The 19,534-nt window shown below is 43.5% G+C and overlaps 2 protein-coding genes across 2 annotated transcripts; one reads left to right on the top strand and one right to left on the bottom strand.

Moving 5' to 3' along the window:
- The first annotated feature begins 11,991 nt into the window (after positions 1-11,991).
- LOC109874217 (uncharacterized) lies at positions 11,992-15,026 on the top strand. Its single transcript, XM_020466036.2, has 4 exons — positions 11,992-12,400; positions 12,993-13,116; positions 13,278-13,504; positions 13,753-15,026. The coding sequence occupies exons 2-4, from the start codon at positions 13,002-13,004 to the stop codon at positions 13,852-13,854; spliced, it is 444 nt and encodes a 147-aa protein (XP_020321625.1). The 5' UTR covers positions 11,992-12,400; positions 12,993-13,001; the 3' UTR covers positions 13,855-15,026.
- LOC109874216 (uncharacterized oxidoreductase Mvan_2161) lies at positions 14,588-17,258 on the bottom strand. The gene is made up of 3 exons (XM_020466035.2): positions 16,972-17,258; positions 15,770-16,330; positions 14,588-15,593 (listed from the first exon to the last, which is right to left on the bottom strand). The coding sequence occupies exons 2-3, from the start codon at positions 16,295-16,297 to the stop codon at positions 15,252-15,254; spliced, it is 870 nt and encodes a 289-aa protein (XP_020321624.1). The 5' UTR covers positions 16,298-16,330; positions 16,972-17,258; the 3' UTR covers positions 14,588-15,251.
- Positions 17,259-19,534: the final 2,276 nt, after the last annotated feature.

Genomic DNA, 19,534 nt, shown 5'->3' with positions numbered 1-19,534 from the left:
CAAGAGACTGAAAAGATCTGGCATGGATCCCCAGATCCTCAAAAAGTTCTACAGCTGCACCATCGAGAGCATCTTGACCTGTTGCATCACCGCCTGGTATGGCAACTGCTCGGCATCTGACCGTAAGACGCTACAGAGGGTAGTGCGTATGGCCCAGTACATCACTGGGGCCAAGCTTCCTGACATCAAGGACCTATATACTAGGGGGTGTCAGAACCGATATACTAGGCGGTTCTCTCTGCTACCGCACGGCAAGCGGTACCAAGTCTAGGACCAAAAGGCTCCTTAACAGCTTCTACTGGGTTAGATACAGCTAACAGATCCAAGATGGCGTAGCAGTGCAGACGTGTTTTTTTCATCCTCTCGTGTACTTTTGTATTTTTCGTTTTTTTTGTTGTATATATTTCAATTTTATTTTCAATCTCTTTTCCATTTGAATTCAATTATACCTTCAGGTAACCTACCTCATCCAATGTGATACGGAACAGCTATTATTTAACATTTTTAGACCTTATAGCAAGAACCACCTAGCCATCAGAAGCTAACCAGCTACTTAGCTACAAGCTATTTAGTCATTGTTAACCACTGCTAGCAGCTTTTACCTTCAGCATAGATACCAACCCCCTTTTTTTTGCCTGGATAATACTCGCCAGGCTACCAGTATTGGTCTCTCCACCACAACGCCGGATTCCTGCCATAATCCTTGGACCATAACTCCTGATCTTCACAGCTAGCTAGCACCCACCGAGTTACCCAGTACCGAAGCTATCCCTGAGGCCCAGCTAGGCCTACTCAGTTGTTCACCCGGACTCCACCCAAACAAGCCTAAAACCCACTACTCCACCGGCTCCTTGCCGTAAGCTCTGGACCTTGGCACTGGATCACCGCTGCTACTGAGTGGCTATAGTGGCTAACGCCCCTGCCACGAAGCTAGCACCAGTTACCCGTGAGCCAGGCGCATCTCCCGGCTAGCAAACTAAATTACTACAACACCTCTTTCACCATCTGGCTTGGATCCTTTGTCGACACGGCGCCCCCCACACCACCATGACTGGTCTGCCGATGAATACTCCATCCGCTGTGCCTTCAACCGGCCTCCGTTGGACGTCGGAGCAGTCGCTTCTACTAGCCCCGGGCTTCTAACTTTAAACGCTGTGTCGCCGCGTGCTAGCGTAGTAGAGACTACTCCGCGGTTTCCCTGTTCCATTTATTGCTGCCCCCTGGACCCTATGATCACTTGGCTACATAGCTGATGCCTGCTGGACTGTTCATTAATCACGGTACTCCATTTTGTTTTATTTTGTTTATCTGTCGGCCCCAGCCCCGAACTCAGGCTCTGTGTGTAGTTAACTGACCCTCTCTGCCCATTCATCGCCATTTTACCTGTTGTTGTTGTTTTAGCTGATTAGCTGTTGTTGTCTTACCCGTTGTTGTCTTAGCTAGCTCTCCCAATCAACACCTGTGATTACTTTATGCCTCGCTGTAGGTCTCTCTCAAATGTCAATATGCCTTGTATAATGTTGTTTAGGTTAGTTATCATTGTTTTAGTTTACAATGGAGCCCCCAGTTCCACTCATCATACCTCTGAAACCTCCTTTGTCCCACCTCGAACACATGCGGTGACCTCACCCAGCATAACCAGCATGTCCAGAGATACAACCTCTCTTATCATCACTCAGTACCTGGGCATCCCTCCGCTGTACCAGCACCCCACCATGCCCTGAATCTATTCTCCCACGCCCAGAAATCTGAACCCACCATTCTTTGTCCCCAACGCTCTAGGCGACAAGTTTTGATAGCCTTTAGCCGTACCCTCATCCTACTCCTCCTCTGTTCCTCGGGTGATGTGGCGGTAAACCCAGGCCCTCATTTGTTTAATTCTGTGATCGAAAAAGCCTTGGTTTCATGCATGTTAACATCAGAAGCCTCCTCCCTAAGTTTATTTTACTCACTGCTTTAGCACACTCCGCCAACCCTGATGTCCTTTCCATGTCTGAATCCTGGCTGAGGAAGGCCACCAAAAATTCTGAGATTTCCATACCCAACTACAACATTTTCCGTCAAGATAGAACTGCCAAAGGGGGAGGAGTTGCAATCTACTGCAGAGATAGCCTGCAAAGTTCTGTCATACTTTCCAGGTCTATGCCCAAACAGTTCGAACTTCTAATATTAAAAATGAATGAAGCTGTGCCCTGGACACCATTTCTGGATAGATCGCCCCCCATCTAGGTTCAGAGTTCGTTCTGTTAGGTGACCTAAACTGGGATATGCTTAACACCCTACAATCTAAGCTAGATGCCCTCAATCTCAAACAAACATCCAAGGAAACCACCAGTTACAACCCTAAATCCGTAAACATGGGCATTATCCTGACCAACTTGCCCTCCAAATACACCTCCGCTGTTTTCAATCAGGATCTCAGCGATCACTGCCTCATTGCCTGTATCCGCTATGGGTCCGTGGTCAAACGACCACCCATCATTACTGTCAAACTCTCCCTAAAACACTTCTGCGAGCAGGCCTTTCTAATCGACCTGGAAGGATATTGACCTCATCCTGTCAGTCGAGGATGCCTGGTCATTCTTTAAAAGTAATTTCCTCACCATCTTAGATAAGTATGCCCCTTTCAAAAAATGCAGAACTAAGAACAGATATAGCCCTTGGTTCACTCCAGACCTGACTGCCTTTGACGATATGCAACTGTTCAGGGAAGTCAGGAACCAATATACGCAGTCAGTCAGAAAAGCAAAGGCTGTCTTTTTCAAGCAGAAATTTGTATCCTGTAGCTCTAACTCCCAAAAGTTTTGGGACACTGTAAAGTCCATGGAGAACAAGAGCACCTCCCAGCTGCCCACTGCACTGAGGCTAGGTAACACGGTCACCACCGATAAATCCATGATAATCGTACATTTCAATAAGCATTTCTCAGCGGCTGGCCATGCCTTCCTCCTGGCTACCCCAATCCCGGAGAACAGCTCCGCTCCCCCTGCAGCTACTCGCCCAAGCCTCCCCAGCTTCTCCTTCACCCAAATCTAGATAGCAAATGTTCTGAAAGAGCTGCAAAACCTGGACCCGTACAAATCAGCTGGGCTAAACAATCTGGACCCTCTCTTTCTAAAACTATCCGCCTCCATTGTTGCAACCCCTATGACCCAGCCTGTTCAACTTCTCTTTCGTATCGTCCGAGATCCCCCTCTTCAAAGGGGGTGACACCCTAGACCCAAACTGTTACAGACCTATATCCATCCTGCCCTGCCTATCTAAAGTCTTTGAAAGCCAAGTTAATAAACAGATCACTGACCATTTCGAATCCCACCGTACATTCTCCGCTGTGCAATCCGGTTTCCGAGCCGGTCACAGGTGCACTACAGCCACGCTCAAGGTACTGAACGATATCATAACCGCCATCAATAAAAGACAGTACTGTGCAGCCGTCTTCATCGACCTGGCCAAGGCTTTCGACTCTGTCAATCACCGTATTCTTATCGGCAGACTCAACAGCCTTGGTTTTTCTAATGACTGCATCGCCTGGTTCACCAACTACTTCGCAGACAGAGTTCAGTGTGTCAAATCGGAGTGCATGTTGTCCGGACCTCTGGCAGTCTCTATGGGGGTACCACAGGGTTAAATTCTCGGGCCGACTCTTTTCTCTGTATATATCAATGATGTCGCTCTTGCTGCGGGCGTTTCCCTGATCCACCTCTACGCAGACGACACCATTCTGTATACTTCTGGCCCTTCCTTGGACACTGTGCTAACTAACCTCCAAATGAGCTTCAATGCCATACAACACTCCTTCCGTGGCCTCCAACTGCTCTTAAATGCTAGTAAAACCAAATGCATGCTTTTCAACCGTTCGCTGCCCGCACCAGCCTGTCCGACTAGCATCACCACCCTGGACGGTTCCGACCTAGAATATGTGGACAACTATAAATACCTAGGTGTCTGGCTAGACTGTAAACTCTCCTTCCAGACTCATATTAAACAGCTCCAATCCAAAATCAAATCTAGAATCGGCTTTCTATTTCGCAACAAAGCCTCCTTCACTCACGCCGCCAAACTTACCCTAGTAAAACTGACTATCCTACCGATCCTCGACTTCGGCGATGTCATCTACAAAATAGCTTCCAATACTCTACTCAGCAAACTAGATGCAGTCTATCTGTTTTGTTACCAAATCACCTTATACCATCCATCACTGCGACCTGTATGCTCTAGTCGGCTGGCCCTCGCTACATATTCGTCGCCAGACCTACTGGCTCCAGGTCATCTATAAGTCTATCTCAGTTCACTGGTCACGATAACAACACCCACCCGTAGCACACGTTCCAGCAGGTATATCTCACTGATCACCTCCAAAGCCAACACCTCATTTGGCCGCCTTTCCTTCCAGTTCTCTGTTTCCAGTGACTGGAATGAATTGCAAAATTTTTTTAAATTAATTGCTGAAGTTGGAGACTTTTATTTCCCTCACCAACTTTAAACATCAGCTATCTGAGCAGCTAACCGATCGCTGCAGCTGTACATAGTCCATCTGTAAATAGTCCACCCAATCTACCTACCTCATCCCCATACTGTTTTTATCTACTTTTCTGCTCTTTTGCACACCAGTATCTCTTGTATCATCTGCTCATTTATCACTCCAGTGCTAATCTGCTAAATTGTAATTATTCACTACTATGGCCTATTTATTGCCTACCTCCTCATGCCTTTTGCACACACTGTATATAGACTTTCTTTTTTTTCTACTCTGTCATTGACTTGTTTATTGTGTTATTGGCTTGTTTATTGTTTATTCCATGTGTAACTCTGTGTTGTTGTCTGTGTCACACTGCTTTGCTTTATCTTGGCCAGGTCACAGTTGTAAATGAGAACTTGTTCTCAACTAGACTACCTGGTTAAATAAAGGTGACATTTAAAAAATTAAAAAGACAAGACTGCTGAACAATTAATCAAATGGCCACCCGTACTATTTACTTTGACACCCTCCCCCAACCTTTGATTTTACACTGCTGTTTATTATATATTCATAGTCACATTACCTCGACTAACCTGTACCCCCACACATTGACTCTGTACCGGTACCCCCTGTATATAGCCTCGTTATTGTTATGTAATTTTCTTGTGTTACTTTATTTGACTTTTTTTAAACAATTGGACATTAGTTTATTTAGTAAATATTGTAACTATATTTCTTGAAGTGCATTGTTGGTTAAGAGCTTTGTTGGTTAAGAGCATTTCACAGTAAGGTCTACCTGTTGTATTCGGCGCATGTGACAAATACATTTTGGTCTGATAACCAGCCTTTCAAACCACTTCATGGATTACAGATGTGAGTGATACAGGGTGGTAGTCATTGATCTTGGGAACATGAATGATGGTGGTCATCTTAAAACGTGGGGAATATAGACTGGGACAAGGAGTTTGAAATTGACAGTGAATATGCCTGCAAGCTGTTCTGTACAAGCTCTAAGAACGCCCCCTGGAATAGCGTTGGGCCCCGTGGACCTTGCGGGTGTTGATCTGATTAAAGACCTTACTCACGTCGGCCTCTCACCCAAACCTCTGGGTCGGTGGTGGCCCTCTCATCCAGCTCAGAGTTACAGCCCCTACTGGAGATGTTTCAGACATTTTGAAGAGGGTTAAGTCATCCTGGACAGGGTAACTGATGAATTTTTTAAATAATTGGTTTTGGAGTAATGGGCTGCCCACAGACTGGCCTTGGTTACTTAATCGAACATCAAAAGACACTTTGTACCACAGAATTCTGGATGAGCTCCAGGCAGCAATGAGCCACAGCATACCTGGCCTCCACAATTCCCCCAGACAGCAGGGGCTCTGTTCCCTGCACAACCATGGTCTACTAAACAATGAATAAATTATGAATGTAATATAAAGTAATCATGTTGCCTTTGTTTTTCCTTCTCACAGAAAGCACCATTAGCCTACTTGCTCGCAGCTACAGATTGAGCCACAGAGGCATCTACAGTAATGAAGCAATTCAGGTTATGTGCTCAGGGGCAGAGGAGCAATCCAATTTCCCAAGCCCCCGGCACAGCTAACATCGACTCAGTTTAAACGTAGGATCACCCCATACTAATGTGCACAAAGGGTCCAGTAATCTGGTCTGTGTTCAGAAACAAAATCAGTCATTCAGGATGAGAAACAGCAGCAGTAAGATTTACTGTACAATAAGACTTAAATAAAGCATCTAAGCTCAAGAAAAGATAAAAAGAAAATCATCCCTGAAGGACTGAGGTTGACACCAGCAGAAACACTGACTGTAGACAGCTGGACACTGCTCACTTTCTAAGACACTTGAAAACAGAAAATATCTTCCAAACAGTGTGTGTGCGGGCACGTGCGTGTGTGTATTCATCCCTATTACTACTGACAATCGTGAGACCTTCAGCGAGCACCTAAGCACTTGGTTTATCTAACTATCCCATGAAACACATGGAATTGTCTCTCCAAATAATATTTTAATTTCTTCCCTATCGTTGCATGTTGCCTTGATATCTTGTCCTTCTAGGCATCATCTGGTAGAAGCTCTGATCTGAACAGAGACCAATAATGTGTTAGTTAAAGTAAAACAGCAGAATTCCACCAAGCCTACTACCTGGATTTCCAATAATGTTAGCTTAAATGACCCTCCCTTAACATAAATTAATATAAATTTACTTATAGAGATTGAAAAGGACGCACTAGGTCAACATATTTAATTACAATCATGGATTTTGATTGGACGTTTTAATCAAATTCATATAAAGTTTTAATAGCATGCTACAGTCAAATAATTAAGATAACAGCTATGCTGTATAAGAGTTTCCTGCCATCTAGTGGCCATAAAACAAAACTACAACTAGAAAAATAAAACAACCCTAGCCAGCATTTTTATTTATTTATTTAACTAGGCAAGTCCGTTAAGAACAAATTCTTATTTTCAATGACGGCCTAGGAACAGTGGGTTAACTGCCTGTTCAGGGGCAGAACGACAGATTTGTACCTTGTCAGCTTGGGGATTTGAACTTGCAACCTTTCGGTTACTAGTCCAACACTCTAACCACTAGGCTACCCTGCCGCCCCGTAGGCTGTCAGCCCAATTCTGATCTTTTTTCAAACTACTTAGTATTTTGACTAATCACAGACCTTTTCACATCAGACTTTTTTCAGAACTGATATAAATTGGACAAAAGACCAATTATTGGGGGAAAAAATCAAGAATTAGGCTGTCTAAACGCAGCCTATGCTGGCTGTATGTATCTCAATTGCCTCCTTTTATTTTTATTTAACTAGGCGAGTCAGTTAAGAACAAATTCTTATTTACAATGACGACCTACCCCTCTCTACGGGGCTCCCATATCACGGCCGGTTGTGATACAGCCTGGAATCAAACCAGGGTCTGTAGTGATGCCTCTAGCACTGAGATGCAGTGCCTTAGACCACTGCGCCACTCGGGAGCCCAAACTTTACTCATCTCCTACATACCTTCTGATCTCAGAAGACTTGATGAATTACAGCGCCTTCAGAAAGTTTTCAGACCCCCTTGACTTTTTCCACATTTTGTTGTTTACAGCCTGAATTTAAAATGGATTAAATTGAGATGTCACTGGCCTACACACAATACATCATAATGTCAAAGTGGAATTGTTTTCTGACATTTTAACAAATTAATTGAAAATGAAAAGCTGAATTGTCGAGTCAATACATATTTAATTCCTTTGTTATGGTAATAAGTTCAGGAGTAAAATTTTGGTTTAACAAGTCACATAATAAGTCGCATGGACTCACACTGTGTGCAATATTAGTTTTTATTGTGATTTTTAAATTATATGTAAGATCCCTCAGGCGAGCAGGGAATTTTTGTCACGACTTCCACCGAAGTCGGTCCCTCTCCTTGTTCGAGCGGCATTCGGCGGTCGACGTCAGCCTTCTAGCTATCGCCGATCCACTTTTTATTTTCCATTTGTTTTGTCTTTGGCTTACACACCTGGTTTCAATTCCTCAATTACTTGTTCATTATTTAACCCTCTGTTCCCCATGTCTGGTTGTGAGTAATTGTTTGTAGGTAGTACGGTCCGTTAATATGGGCTCTCTTTATTGTATTGCATTCATATATATATATATATATATATATTTTGAGTAAAGTACCTTTATTTACTCATATCTGCCGTCCTGTGTCTGACTCCTCCACACCAGCTACACACAGACCACATTACAGAATTACCCACCAGAATGGAGTCAGTAGGAGCAGACGCCCTCTCTGTGGCAGTAGAGGAGTGCGTCCAGCAGCACGCGACCATGTTGCAACGTCTGGGCACCGCCATGGATCGCGTGCTGCAAACGATGGATCATTGGGAGAGAGGAGGAGGTCTTCCAGCGCCTCCACCAGCCACACTACAGCAGGCCCCACTGTCCACCCCTCCTTCACCGGGTCCCAGCGGGATTCGGTTTGCGCTCCCGAGGGAGTATGATGGGACGGCGACCGTCCACCCGGCTCCTTCGGGATGAGAGAGCGTGTCTCGCCAACGCCATATGGAGTGAAGGAGACGCGGCATTGGACCATTACGCAGAGTTCATCCGCCGCTTTCGGGCAGTTTTCGACCCCCCGCCTGAGGGTCGAGTGGCAGGTGAACATCTGTTCCACCTGAGGCAGGGGACAAGGAGTACATCCGGGCGGCGAGGAGACTGAACCCTCACCAGGCAAGGTGGGCCATGTTCTTTACCCGTTTTGTTTTCACTCTGTCCTACAGACCAGGTTCCCAGAACACTAAGGCAGACGCACTGTCCCGGATGTATGACATAGAGGAGCGGTCCATGGATCACACTCCCATACTTCCAGCCTCTTGCCTGGTGGCACCGGTGATGTGGGAGCTGGACGCGGACATCGAGCGGGAATTACGCACAGAGCCCACTCCCCCTCCAGTGTCCAGCTGGGTGCCTGCTGTCCGTGACCGTTTGATCTGTTGGGCCCACACGTCACACTCCTCTGGTCACCCTGGCATCGGTCGGACGGTGCGTTGCCTTAGTGGGAAGTACTGGTAATCCACCATGGCCAAGGATGTGAGGGTTTATGTTTCCTTCTGCTCGGTGTGCGCCCAGTGCAAGGCTCCCAGGCACCTGCCCATAGGGAAGTTACAACCCCTACCCGTTCCACAACGGCCGTGGTCGCACCTGTCAGTGGACTTCCTGATGGATCTTCCTCCCTCACAGGGCAACACCACGATTCTGGTCGTTGTGGATCGGTTTTCTAAGTCCTGCCGTCTCCTCGGTTTTCTAAGTCCTGCCGTCTCCTCCCTTTACCCAGTCTCCCTACGGCCCTACAGACTGTGGAGGCCTTGTTCACTCACGTCTTCCGGCACTACGGGGTACCTGAGGACATAGTCTCTGATCGGGGTCCTCAGTTCACGTCCAGGGTATGGAGAGCGTTCATGGAACGTCTGGGGGCCTCGGTCAGCCTCACCTCAGGTTTTCACCCAGAGAGTAACGGGCAGGTTTCTGCGGTCATATTGCCAGGACTTGCCGGGGGAGTGGGCGGCATTCATCTCCTGGGCAGAGGTGGCCCAAAACTCACTCCGCCACTCCTCCACTAACCTCTCTCCCTTCCAGTGTGTACTGGGGTATCAGCGGATTCTGGCACCTTGGCGGCAGAAGGCGAGCGCGGACCGTCACTGCAGAGAGGCCGGGTCTGGCTCTCGACCCGAAACCTGCCCCTCCGCCTGTCCTGATGGAAGCTGGGTCCGTGGTATGTGGGGCCATTCAAAGTCCTGTGGAGATTGAACGAGGTATGCTACAGGTTACAGCTTCCCCCAGATTACCGTATTAATCCCTTGTTCCATGTGTCTCTCCTCAGGCCGGTGGTGGCTGGTTCATTCCAGGAATCTGAGGTACAGGAGTTTCCTCCGCCCCCTCTGGACATCGAGGGGGCCCCGGCGTATGCTGTTCGAGCCATCCTGGACTCGAGGCATTGGGCGAGGGGCCTTCAGTACCTCATGGAGTGGGAGGGGTACAGTCCGGAGGAGAGATTCTGGGTGCCGGTGGAGGACGTCTTGGACCCATCTTGGACCCTTCGTTGCTGAGGGAGTTCCACCGTCTCCATGCGGATCGCTCTGCACAAGGAGAGGGACCAAGTCGGTCCCTCTCCTTGTTCGAGCGGAGTTCGGTGGTCGACGTCACCAGCCTTCTAGCCATCGCCGATCCACTTTTCATTTTTCATTTGTTTTGTCTTACACACCTGGTTTAAATTCCCCAATTACTTGTTCATTATTTAACCCTCTGTTCCCCCATGTCTGGTTGTGAGTAATTGTTTGCATGTAGTACGGACCGTTAATGTGGGCTCTCTTTATTGTTTTGCATTCGTATATTTTGCGGTAAAGTACGTTTATTTACTCATATCTGCTGTCCTGCACCTGACTCCTCTACACCCGCTACACACAAACCACATTCAAATTTCAAACACAAAGACCAGGGAGGTTTTCCAATGGCTCCCAAAGAATTGGTAGATTGGTAAAATTAGAAAAAAAGCTGATATTAAATATCCCTTTGAGCATGGTGAAGTTATTAAGTACACTTTGGATGGTTTATTACTATCAATACACCAGGTCACTAAAAAGATACAGGTGTCCTTCCTAACTCAGTTGCTGGAGAGGAAGGATACCATTCAGGGATTTCATCATGAGGCCAACAGTGACTTTAAAACAGTTAGTTTTCTCCTATCACAGCCATTAAACTCTAAGGATGGATCAACAACATTGAAGTTACTCCACAATACTAACCTAATTGATAGAGTGAAAGGAAGGAAACCTGTACTGAATAAAATGTTTCCAAAACATGCATCCTGTTTACAAGGTACTGAAGTAACACTGCAAAAAATGTGGCAAAGCAATTAATGTTTTGCCATGAATACAAAGTGTTAAAACAGAATGGAGCACAGGCAAAATCCTAGAGGAAAACCTGGTTCAGTCTGCTTTCCACCAGACACCGGGAGATTAATTCACCTTTCAGCAGGACAATATCCTAAAACACAAGGCCAAATCTACACCAGAGTTACTTACCAAGAAGACAGTGAATGTTCCTGATTGGCCAAGTAACAGTTTTGACTTAAATCTGCTTGAAAATATGTCAGGACTTGAAAATTGTCCAATTTGACATAACATTTTAAATAATAATGGCCAAATATTGTACAATCTAGGTGTGCAAAGCTCTTAGAGATTTACCCAGAAAGATTCACAGCTGTAATTGCTCCAAAGCTGATTCTGGGGTGTGAATACTTATGTAAATCAGATATTTCTGTATTTCATTTTCAAAACATTTGCAAAAATTTCTAAAGCATGTGTTCACTTTGTCATTATGGGGTGTGTGTGGATAGGTGATATTAAATATTTGTTTTTTCTTGATGTTGAATTCAGGCTGTAACAACAAAATGTGGAATAAATCAGGCGGTGTGGATAGTTTCTGAAGGCACCGTGTCGTGTACATAATTGCTGTGGCGACATAAACAAAAAAAGCATAGGCTACCTCATGTTGATGTGATGTCCCTCATTACAGGTCTGTTATCATGGCCAGAATATTGTACTGCTTCCAACAAATGAAAAATCATTAGGGGTGATCTCAGATAAAGTACACATTATCTCAAATGAAAGTGTGACTAAATTACAGAGGAACAAATATACAGGGCATTGGCAAATTGCTCTACCTAATAGTGTATTTATGAGCTAATCTAAATGTCCGCCACTACACACCAATGAATCACTAACCTAATACTGACACTACCCAATATCAATAATAAGCATTAGTCAATTGTGCGCGCGGGGATGGGCGAAACCGTAAACAAGTCACGAGACTGCACGAACCATTCGGCTTTCCATACTTTATACAACTGTTCCATACCCGTTTCGCAACAGTGACGTTTTGACAAGATAGCCATTGAAAAAGCCCTAGCAGCGCGCGCTTATTGGCTTGTTCTGCTTGCCAGTGTCAGCCTATTGGGCGAAGAGGTGCTACTATACAAGACGACGGAAGACAACAACAGCATTGGGTACTCGAGACCGCCTTCCATATGTCAAGACATTTCAGTAAGAAGTTGATAAACTCGTCGATTGAAATTGAGTTTGTGAAGATAATCTTTAAGAACAGAAGATGTGAGCTAGCTACGAACGTTTACTTTGATCATACAAGGCTCCCGGTGGCACACAAAGCAATAACGTTACTAGCTAGACCGTTACTGTTTCTATTTGGGTGTGCCACTTGCAATGAGAGGAAATCAACACCGACTGGGTTTTGGAGAAACAGAAATAGCATCACTTCCAAAGTCCAGTTTAACATTGACAGAAGAAGAAGAGGATAGCCAAAATAGAGTCAACCTATAACCACCCTCTTGCAAGTCGTCAGGACACCTTGGGTAAGCTCTAGCTGAATATACTGAAAATATTTAATTCCTACTATTAAATAAAATACATGTATAGTGATTTTACCTTGGGGAAGTTCTAGCTGAATATACTGAAAATATTTAATTCCTACAAATAAATAAAATACATGTATAGTGATTTTACCAACAGCCTGCTGTGGTGAGAGTAACCTCCTTACAGTAGATGGTTATGAGCCACACTATTCCTTACAGTAGATACATATGGTTATGAGCAACACTATGCTAGTCTCTCTTGGCTAAGACTTGAGGAAAGACTTGACTGCATCACTTCTTGTTTTTATAAGAAACATTAATGTGTTGGAAATTCCAAATAGTTTGCATAGTCAATTTACACACACACTTACCCCACCAGACATGTCACCAGGGTTCTTTTCAGGTCCAGAACAAATTCAAGGAAATGTACAGTATTACACAGAGCCATGAGTGCATGGAACTCCCTTCCATCTAATATAGCGCAAGTGAACTGCAAACCTGGTTTCAAAAAACAAATAAAACCATTGGCGTCAGCTAATGGGGATCTTAATTAATTAAAATAATTCACTGTGGATGGCCCATTTCTCTTCAGGTATTTACAATGGACCACATACATGATTGTGTGGATGAATGTGAGTCTGACCACTCAGGAACCACACACAACTCAGAATTTCAGCTCCATGTCTCAACTACAATGAGCAACAGACCAAGACCAGGTCAGAATCAAACTTGCATTTGCAATCAAACCTATCATGCCTGGATATGGAATATCATGTGCAAATACATTCATACTCAGTTTGGATACATGTGTGAATCTCTTCAGGTATAAATACATCTAACCATGTCTTAATTCCCCCCTTCCCACTCACTGACACAGGTGAGCGAGTCCGGCTCTACTCAGAGTCCCAGGTGTGCTCCCAGGTTGGAAAAAGGGAAGACACAGAGTTTCTGGATGTGATGACTCCTACTGAGGATGGCGGGGGTGACGGGGCTTCATTCCGAGGCCGATCACAGTCTGCTCCTCCTGCACTGTGGGCTGCAAAGAAATATGGCTGCCAGCTGAGGAGGATGAGTGATGAATTTGACACCTGGCTCGACAAAGGGGTAAGATGTGGGCTGGCAGAGGAGTGTACAGTTTAAAGATTGTGGACAAAGCAGACACTCATGTATAGTAAATGTGTAATATATGACTTTATCCTTAGCTACATGAATGGACTCCACAGGTCTAAGCATAGTTTATATACAGTAGGAAGATTATTTATCAGAGTATCACTAATTGACAGTGATTGCAGTAAAGGCTGCTTTACTTAAAAATGTATAGAGTTGACCTTTCAATCCATTTCCCTGCCCAGGAGCCCAAGAGAGGGATTAGCCCAGGAGGAGGCAAGCAGAAAGTCTCCCGAGGATGGTTCTCTTTCCTCTGGAGTCCAAAGGAGGCGGAAGGCAGGGAGTGAGAAACCAATACAGTACGCACCTCTTTCAGAGACCCAGCCAAGGCATAAAGGAGCTCATACACATTTCCATAATGACTGGACCACACCTGAAATATTCACATCTCATAGGCATACTTTTGCTTAAATTACAGTATGTCTTTGGAGAATATCACCAATTCAAATGTGACCTTTTTGTACAATCAAATCAAACGTTATGCAAAAATGCATTGCATATTGAAAATATGTTGCAATATTACCAAAAAGTTATTCAGTGCATAATAAATGCATTTTCGAAGAAATGCAGTCAATTAAAAAGCGCCAATCTCTTGTGCCAATGACATATTTATAAACATATTTGCAGAGAAATGTCAAATTGTTCTATGAAATGTTTCTACATTTGTAAGTATGAATTTCAAAGCATAGGCTAATAACTAATGGTTTGAAATAAACTAAATGTAAATATACTTTAATGATTCTTAAAATATGAAACCTGTGAAAGAACAACTGATCTGTGACGACAATAATTACAAGACGGGTACAAAACGTTTTATTATACAGATCCCCCCCCCCCCCCCCCCAACCTATGCTAGCCTATTAAACACCTTTGTCTGCAAAAACTTTAGTGCATTCTGACTTGACATAGGCGCATGTAACTCCAGTGTGGGATAGAATGAGTAGATTTACGTAGACTTCAAGTCAGGGTATTGCCAAAAACATCAAAGTAGATGTTAAATTATCTTCATACATACTTAACTGATACACTAAGTTTATTTTGGTATTGTTCTTAAACTTAGATGCTTTACATTTCATTATCTTCTTTCATTTGCAATAGTCTTTAATTGATTCCGTATATTTTTTCAATTGTATAGTGTGTATACCGGTATGTAAATATTTACAATCCAGGCCATATGCAGCCTTCTCAACTGCCTTATATGCAAATATTTGGAATACTGTTAAGCATTCAGTTGAAGAAATGTGTGTGTATATGGCAATCTGATGTATAAACAATAGTAGGAGTCGTCCACTGCCATCAGTTAAAACTGATATTCTACTTGAAAATTTGTGTGTGGCTTAACATTTTTATATTTATCTTTTTCATAAAAAAACAACTGTATAACTATTTGTAAATATTTGTTATGTTACGTAAACAGATTAAATGTTTGAACATTGCTTATTAAAATGTGACTATTGTTTTTTGAAGTAATTCATATTAAGCATTTTAACATGCATTAGGATAGGTCTTTATTTAAACTAACCGATTGGCCTAACATTTGTTCAAGAATCAAGGAACTATGACTTAAACATAAATATGGTCACGTTACATTTCATTATAGGTTTGTTTGAAGTTCAGAATTACATTTAACACATTGTTCTATGACTGATCAAGTATATCAAGTATATTGTTGTGGGGCTCTCCTCTAGACCACACTAGTGGGATCTCTTTTGCAGAATCTTGTTCCACTGTCCATGTCAGACAGTCTCTCCATTCCCCCTTCATCCAGGTCAAAGTCAAACACCTGCCCATTTTCTCTCACCCTCTTGGGCCGTGCGGACCTGGGTAACACAGCCACACCCTGCTGAATGGCCCACCTCAAGAGCACCTGGGAGGGAGTTCTGCCATGCCCCTCCGCCATAGCAACAACTTCTGGTTCCAACAACAGGGCACCTTTCCCCAGAGATGAATATGCCTGGAAGCAGACTCCCGAGTCCCTGCAAATGACCCTCAGCTTCTTCTGTGTCAGTCTAGGATGGAACTCTACCTGCAGAATGGTAAAAAATATATAATAAATGAGAGTTAAAATCCCAGGCCAGATACAAACAGCAGCTGTGCCCTTGGCTAAGCTAAATTCGAATAGATTTAAACTATGGTCTACTCGGTATGTGTCAAATTTGAAATATAAAACCACTTCAACAAATCATGAGGACATTAATGTACCTGCAGCACGGCAGGGCGCACCCTGCAGGTCTCCAGCAGCTCTATCAGGTGCCTTGGAGAGTAGTTTGAGACCCCAATTGCTCTGAGCATCCCATTGGCATAGAGCTCCTCCATGACAGTCCAGCTGTGGGCTCGATGCTGTGCATTCCTCTCATCTTCTGGTTCCAGACCCTCAGTTCCAGGCCAGTGGATAAGGTACAAGTCAATGTATCCCCCTAGCCCCAGCCTCTCCAGGCTACGAACACAGCCCTCTCTGGCCTTCGAGCCCATGTCCGCTGGGGACAGCTTACTGATGAGAAAGATGTCTGCTCTGGTCAGGTTGTGTTTGGGCATCAGGTCCAACAGGGCATGGCCCAAGTCTGCTTCATTGCCGTACACCGCAGCAGTGTCAAAGGCACGATACCCTTCCCCGAGTGCAGCGTCAACACTCAGGTGCATTTGCTCACCTTGCAGCCTGTATGTTCCTAGGCCCAGGAGGGGCATCTGAGCCCCAGTATTCAGTCTAAAGGAGGGCAGGGGGGAAGACATCAACGCCAGATAGAAGGGCTGGGGAGTACTGGGCTGTAAAAAAAAATATGGACATTGTGGTTTAACCATTAGCCACACACAGACCTATACAATCATGCTACACACACACACATCACAACTGCTACTACCAGACCCGTATAATTGCTCGCTAAATACTGCACAATTTAAAACACTTCCTCACAAATCCCCTTCCCCAAAATACGTGTAAATATCGGACTATAAATTGTGCCTTCCTGTGTGATACTGATGCTAAAAATATTATATTGTACTGAGCATTTTACTTTGTCGTATACTTATCTTTGTTATTATTTCTTATTGCATTGTCGAGAAGAAACCTGCAAGCATTTCGTTGGACAGTATGTAACGTTATACTATGTGTATCCCGTACATACGACTAATAACTACAACTTGAAACTAGTGGAATAGTACTTCAAGACAAGTCTACATTGCCAAGCTTTTAAATGTATTTTGTTGAGCAGAAGAGGGCTCAATTCATTTAACTGGCTGGGGTACCACAATATTCGCGCCATGATGGAACTGAATTTGACAGGAAATTGCTAGCTATTAGACCAAATTCAAACCATTTCAGTGACTGCAAAATACTATCATATTTCTGACATAGTGTCATGTTTTGCTTCTCATATGTTTACTTTCTTTAGAGACAGACAACTTACTTGAACGATGACCACGTGTTGTTATGTTTAGATGGTACGGTAAACGAACACACGTAGTAGGATCTGAGCGAAAGTATTTTATGGGTTCCCTACTTTCTTCGCGCACATCACCAGATGAACTGTGGACGCATTTTAATAGATCGTCTAAAGTGGCTTCCTTCCTCTTCGTCAACTACCTCTGTATAAAAATAACACACAAGGCCATATGAATGACACTTTCACTATAGAGCAGATGATTTCTCTGCTACCGCGTGGCAAGAGGTAATGTAACGCCAAGTCTAGGACCAAAAGGCTCCTCTACAGCTTCTACCCCCAAGCCATAAAACTGCTGAACAATTTATACAATCGCCACCGGAATATTTACATTGATCCCCCCCCCACACACACACACACACACACACACACACATTGCTCCTACTCGTTGTTTATTATCTATGCAGTCACTTCACCCCTACCTGCATGTGCAAATTACCTCAACTAACCTCTACACACTGTATATAGCCTCGTTATTGTTAGTGTTACTTTTTTATGATTATTTTTTACTTTAGTCTATTTGGTAAATATTGTCTTAACTCTTCTTGAACTGCACTGTTTAAGGGCTTGTAAGTAAGCATTTCACGGTAAGGGCTACACTTGTATTCGGTGCATGTGACAAATAGAGTTTGATTTGAAAAAAGACAAGTCATACCCAACATTGGAAGTCAAAAGACGTTGTCATGTTATTGCAGGTGACAATGCAATAAGCCAACTTTTGCTTTAAAATGGCAGCTGTTAAAATTAACTTCAATAATGCTAAATGGCTAATCATTTTCTTTAAATACTCACAAACCCTTAAATATGCCATCAGGAACAGTTCCCAGTGACATGCTGTAGACTGGAAGAGGCTGAATAGATGTTGAAATATGTAGGGGTGAAAAAAGAGGACAGTATAAAACAATCTTATTAACCTTCATGTGCTTGAAAAGGGTTAACATGGACCAAATCCTAATTACTGTCCATTGTCCTTTTTCCTCACGTATCAAGTAATTGAAGACCAGATGGGCAAGGACAGAGAAATGGGACATTTCAGACTTCAGATTTTGCCATGGCAGGAAATCATCAAAAGAGATTTCCTTCCAAGCATCCAGTGAAATTACTTAAAATGTGCAACATTGTGGTACCATGGAATGTATTAGATTGGGGAAGTGCATCATGGAGAACTTGAAATGTTGCACACCATCAAAAGCAATCAATACTTTGTCAAATACCATGCTGAAGGCCCTGTGCATCCTTGCCTTCAATTTCAGTACCTTCAGTTTTACCTGCCATTCATTGACCTTTTTCAGGTGGAGGAAAGTTTTCATAGGACAACTTGTAAAAGAGAAATTAAAAACGTTAGCAGTTAAAGGTTACAGTATGCCAGGCCCTATTTCTCTATTTGGAGAAAGGAAGTGTCAAACAAAAGGGAGAAGCCATGTCAGGTCTTACACAAAAGTGAGTTTAGTCTGTTTAGCCCCTTGTGGGTATAGTTTGTGGAGGTAGGTTATATGAAAGATCCTGTATACACCAGACACCTTACCTTTCGCCTGACATTTGACATCCAAACACCTCAACACCATTGACATTGTTCAGAGCTACTCACTTGACCACTGGCGAGGGTGCCTTTTTTTGTCTGTAGAGACTTCAAGTCATTTAGTTGTGGAAGGACACAAATCATTTCAAGTACACCATTGGTAACCGTCAATCACGTATTTGAGCAATCATTATTCCATAATCAGTTCGTAAAGATAATCAACAAAAAATGTATTAAATTAAAAATCGATGGGATCAGAGTGAGAGGTCGACATTTTATTTAAGCTGCTAAATGACAAAAGCGGTTGATCAATACATTTCTTCATGTATTTCTTATCAAAACAAGTCAAATTTGTCCAACGTTTCAACAACCGTAATGATGAATTCGAAATAAGTAATTCAAAATAGCTCCTGGTTTGTTCCCATTCAAATTAACAGCATTTTAACATTAGCAAAATGCCGAGAAGCGTACAATCAGGAGTCTATAGGCGTAGATGTCTATTTTATTTTGGATTACATCCACGTCACGTTATACAAAAACAAAAAGGTCTTGCAACGCAACAGAAAGCGAGTGATTAGTTCATATATGCATCATGTGAAATAGTAATACAAGCTGTGTGACTATGACGGTGCAACGGTTTTTCGGTGGTTATCTTTTTATTTAGTCGATGAACCGGTCGTATCGGGTTTTGTTTTCGAAGGCGATGCTTTATCCTATGATGCTGCGTTGAACGTGGCAAGGCCTTCAGAGGAGATGAGCTCGGTCAGCTGTTGCGGTGTTTATTTATTGTATTTTTTATTTCACCTTTATTTAACCAGGTAGGCTAGTTGAGAACAAGTTCTCATTTGCAACTGCGACCTGGCCAAGATAAAGCATAGTAGTGTGAACAGACAACACAGAGTTACACATGGAGTAAACAATTAACAAGTCAATAACACAGTAGAAAAAAAAAGAGAGTCTATATACAGTGCCTTGCAAAAGTATTCGGCCCCCTTGAACTTTGCGACCTTT

This window comes from Oncorhynchus kisutch, linkage group LG29 (genome assembly GCF_002021735.2).
Source record: "Oncorhynchus kisutch isolate 150728-3 linkage group LG29, Okis_V2, whole genome shotgun sequence".
Lineage (NCBI taxonomy): Eukaryota > Metazoa > Chordata > Actinopteri > Salmoniformes > Salmonidae > Oncorhynchus > Oncorhynchus kisutch.
The sequence above is the reverse complement of the archived record's forward strand: the minus strand, read 5'-3'. Positions and strand labels throughout refer to the sequence as shown.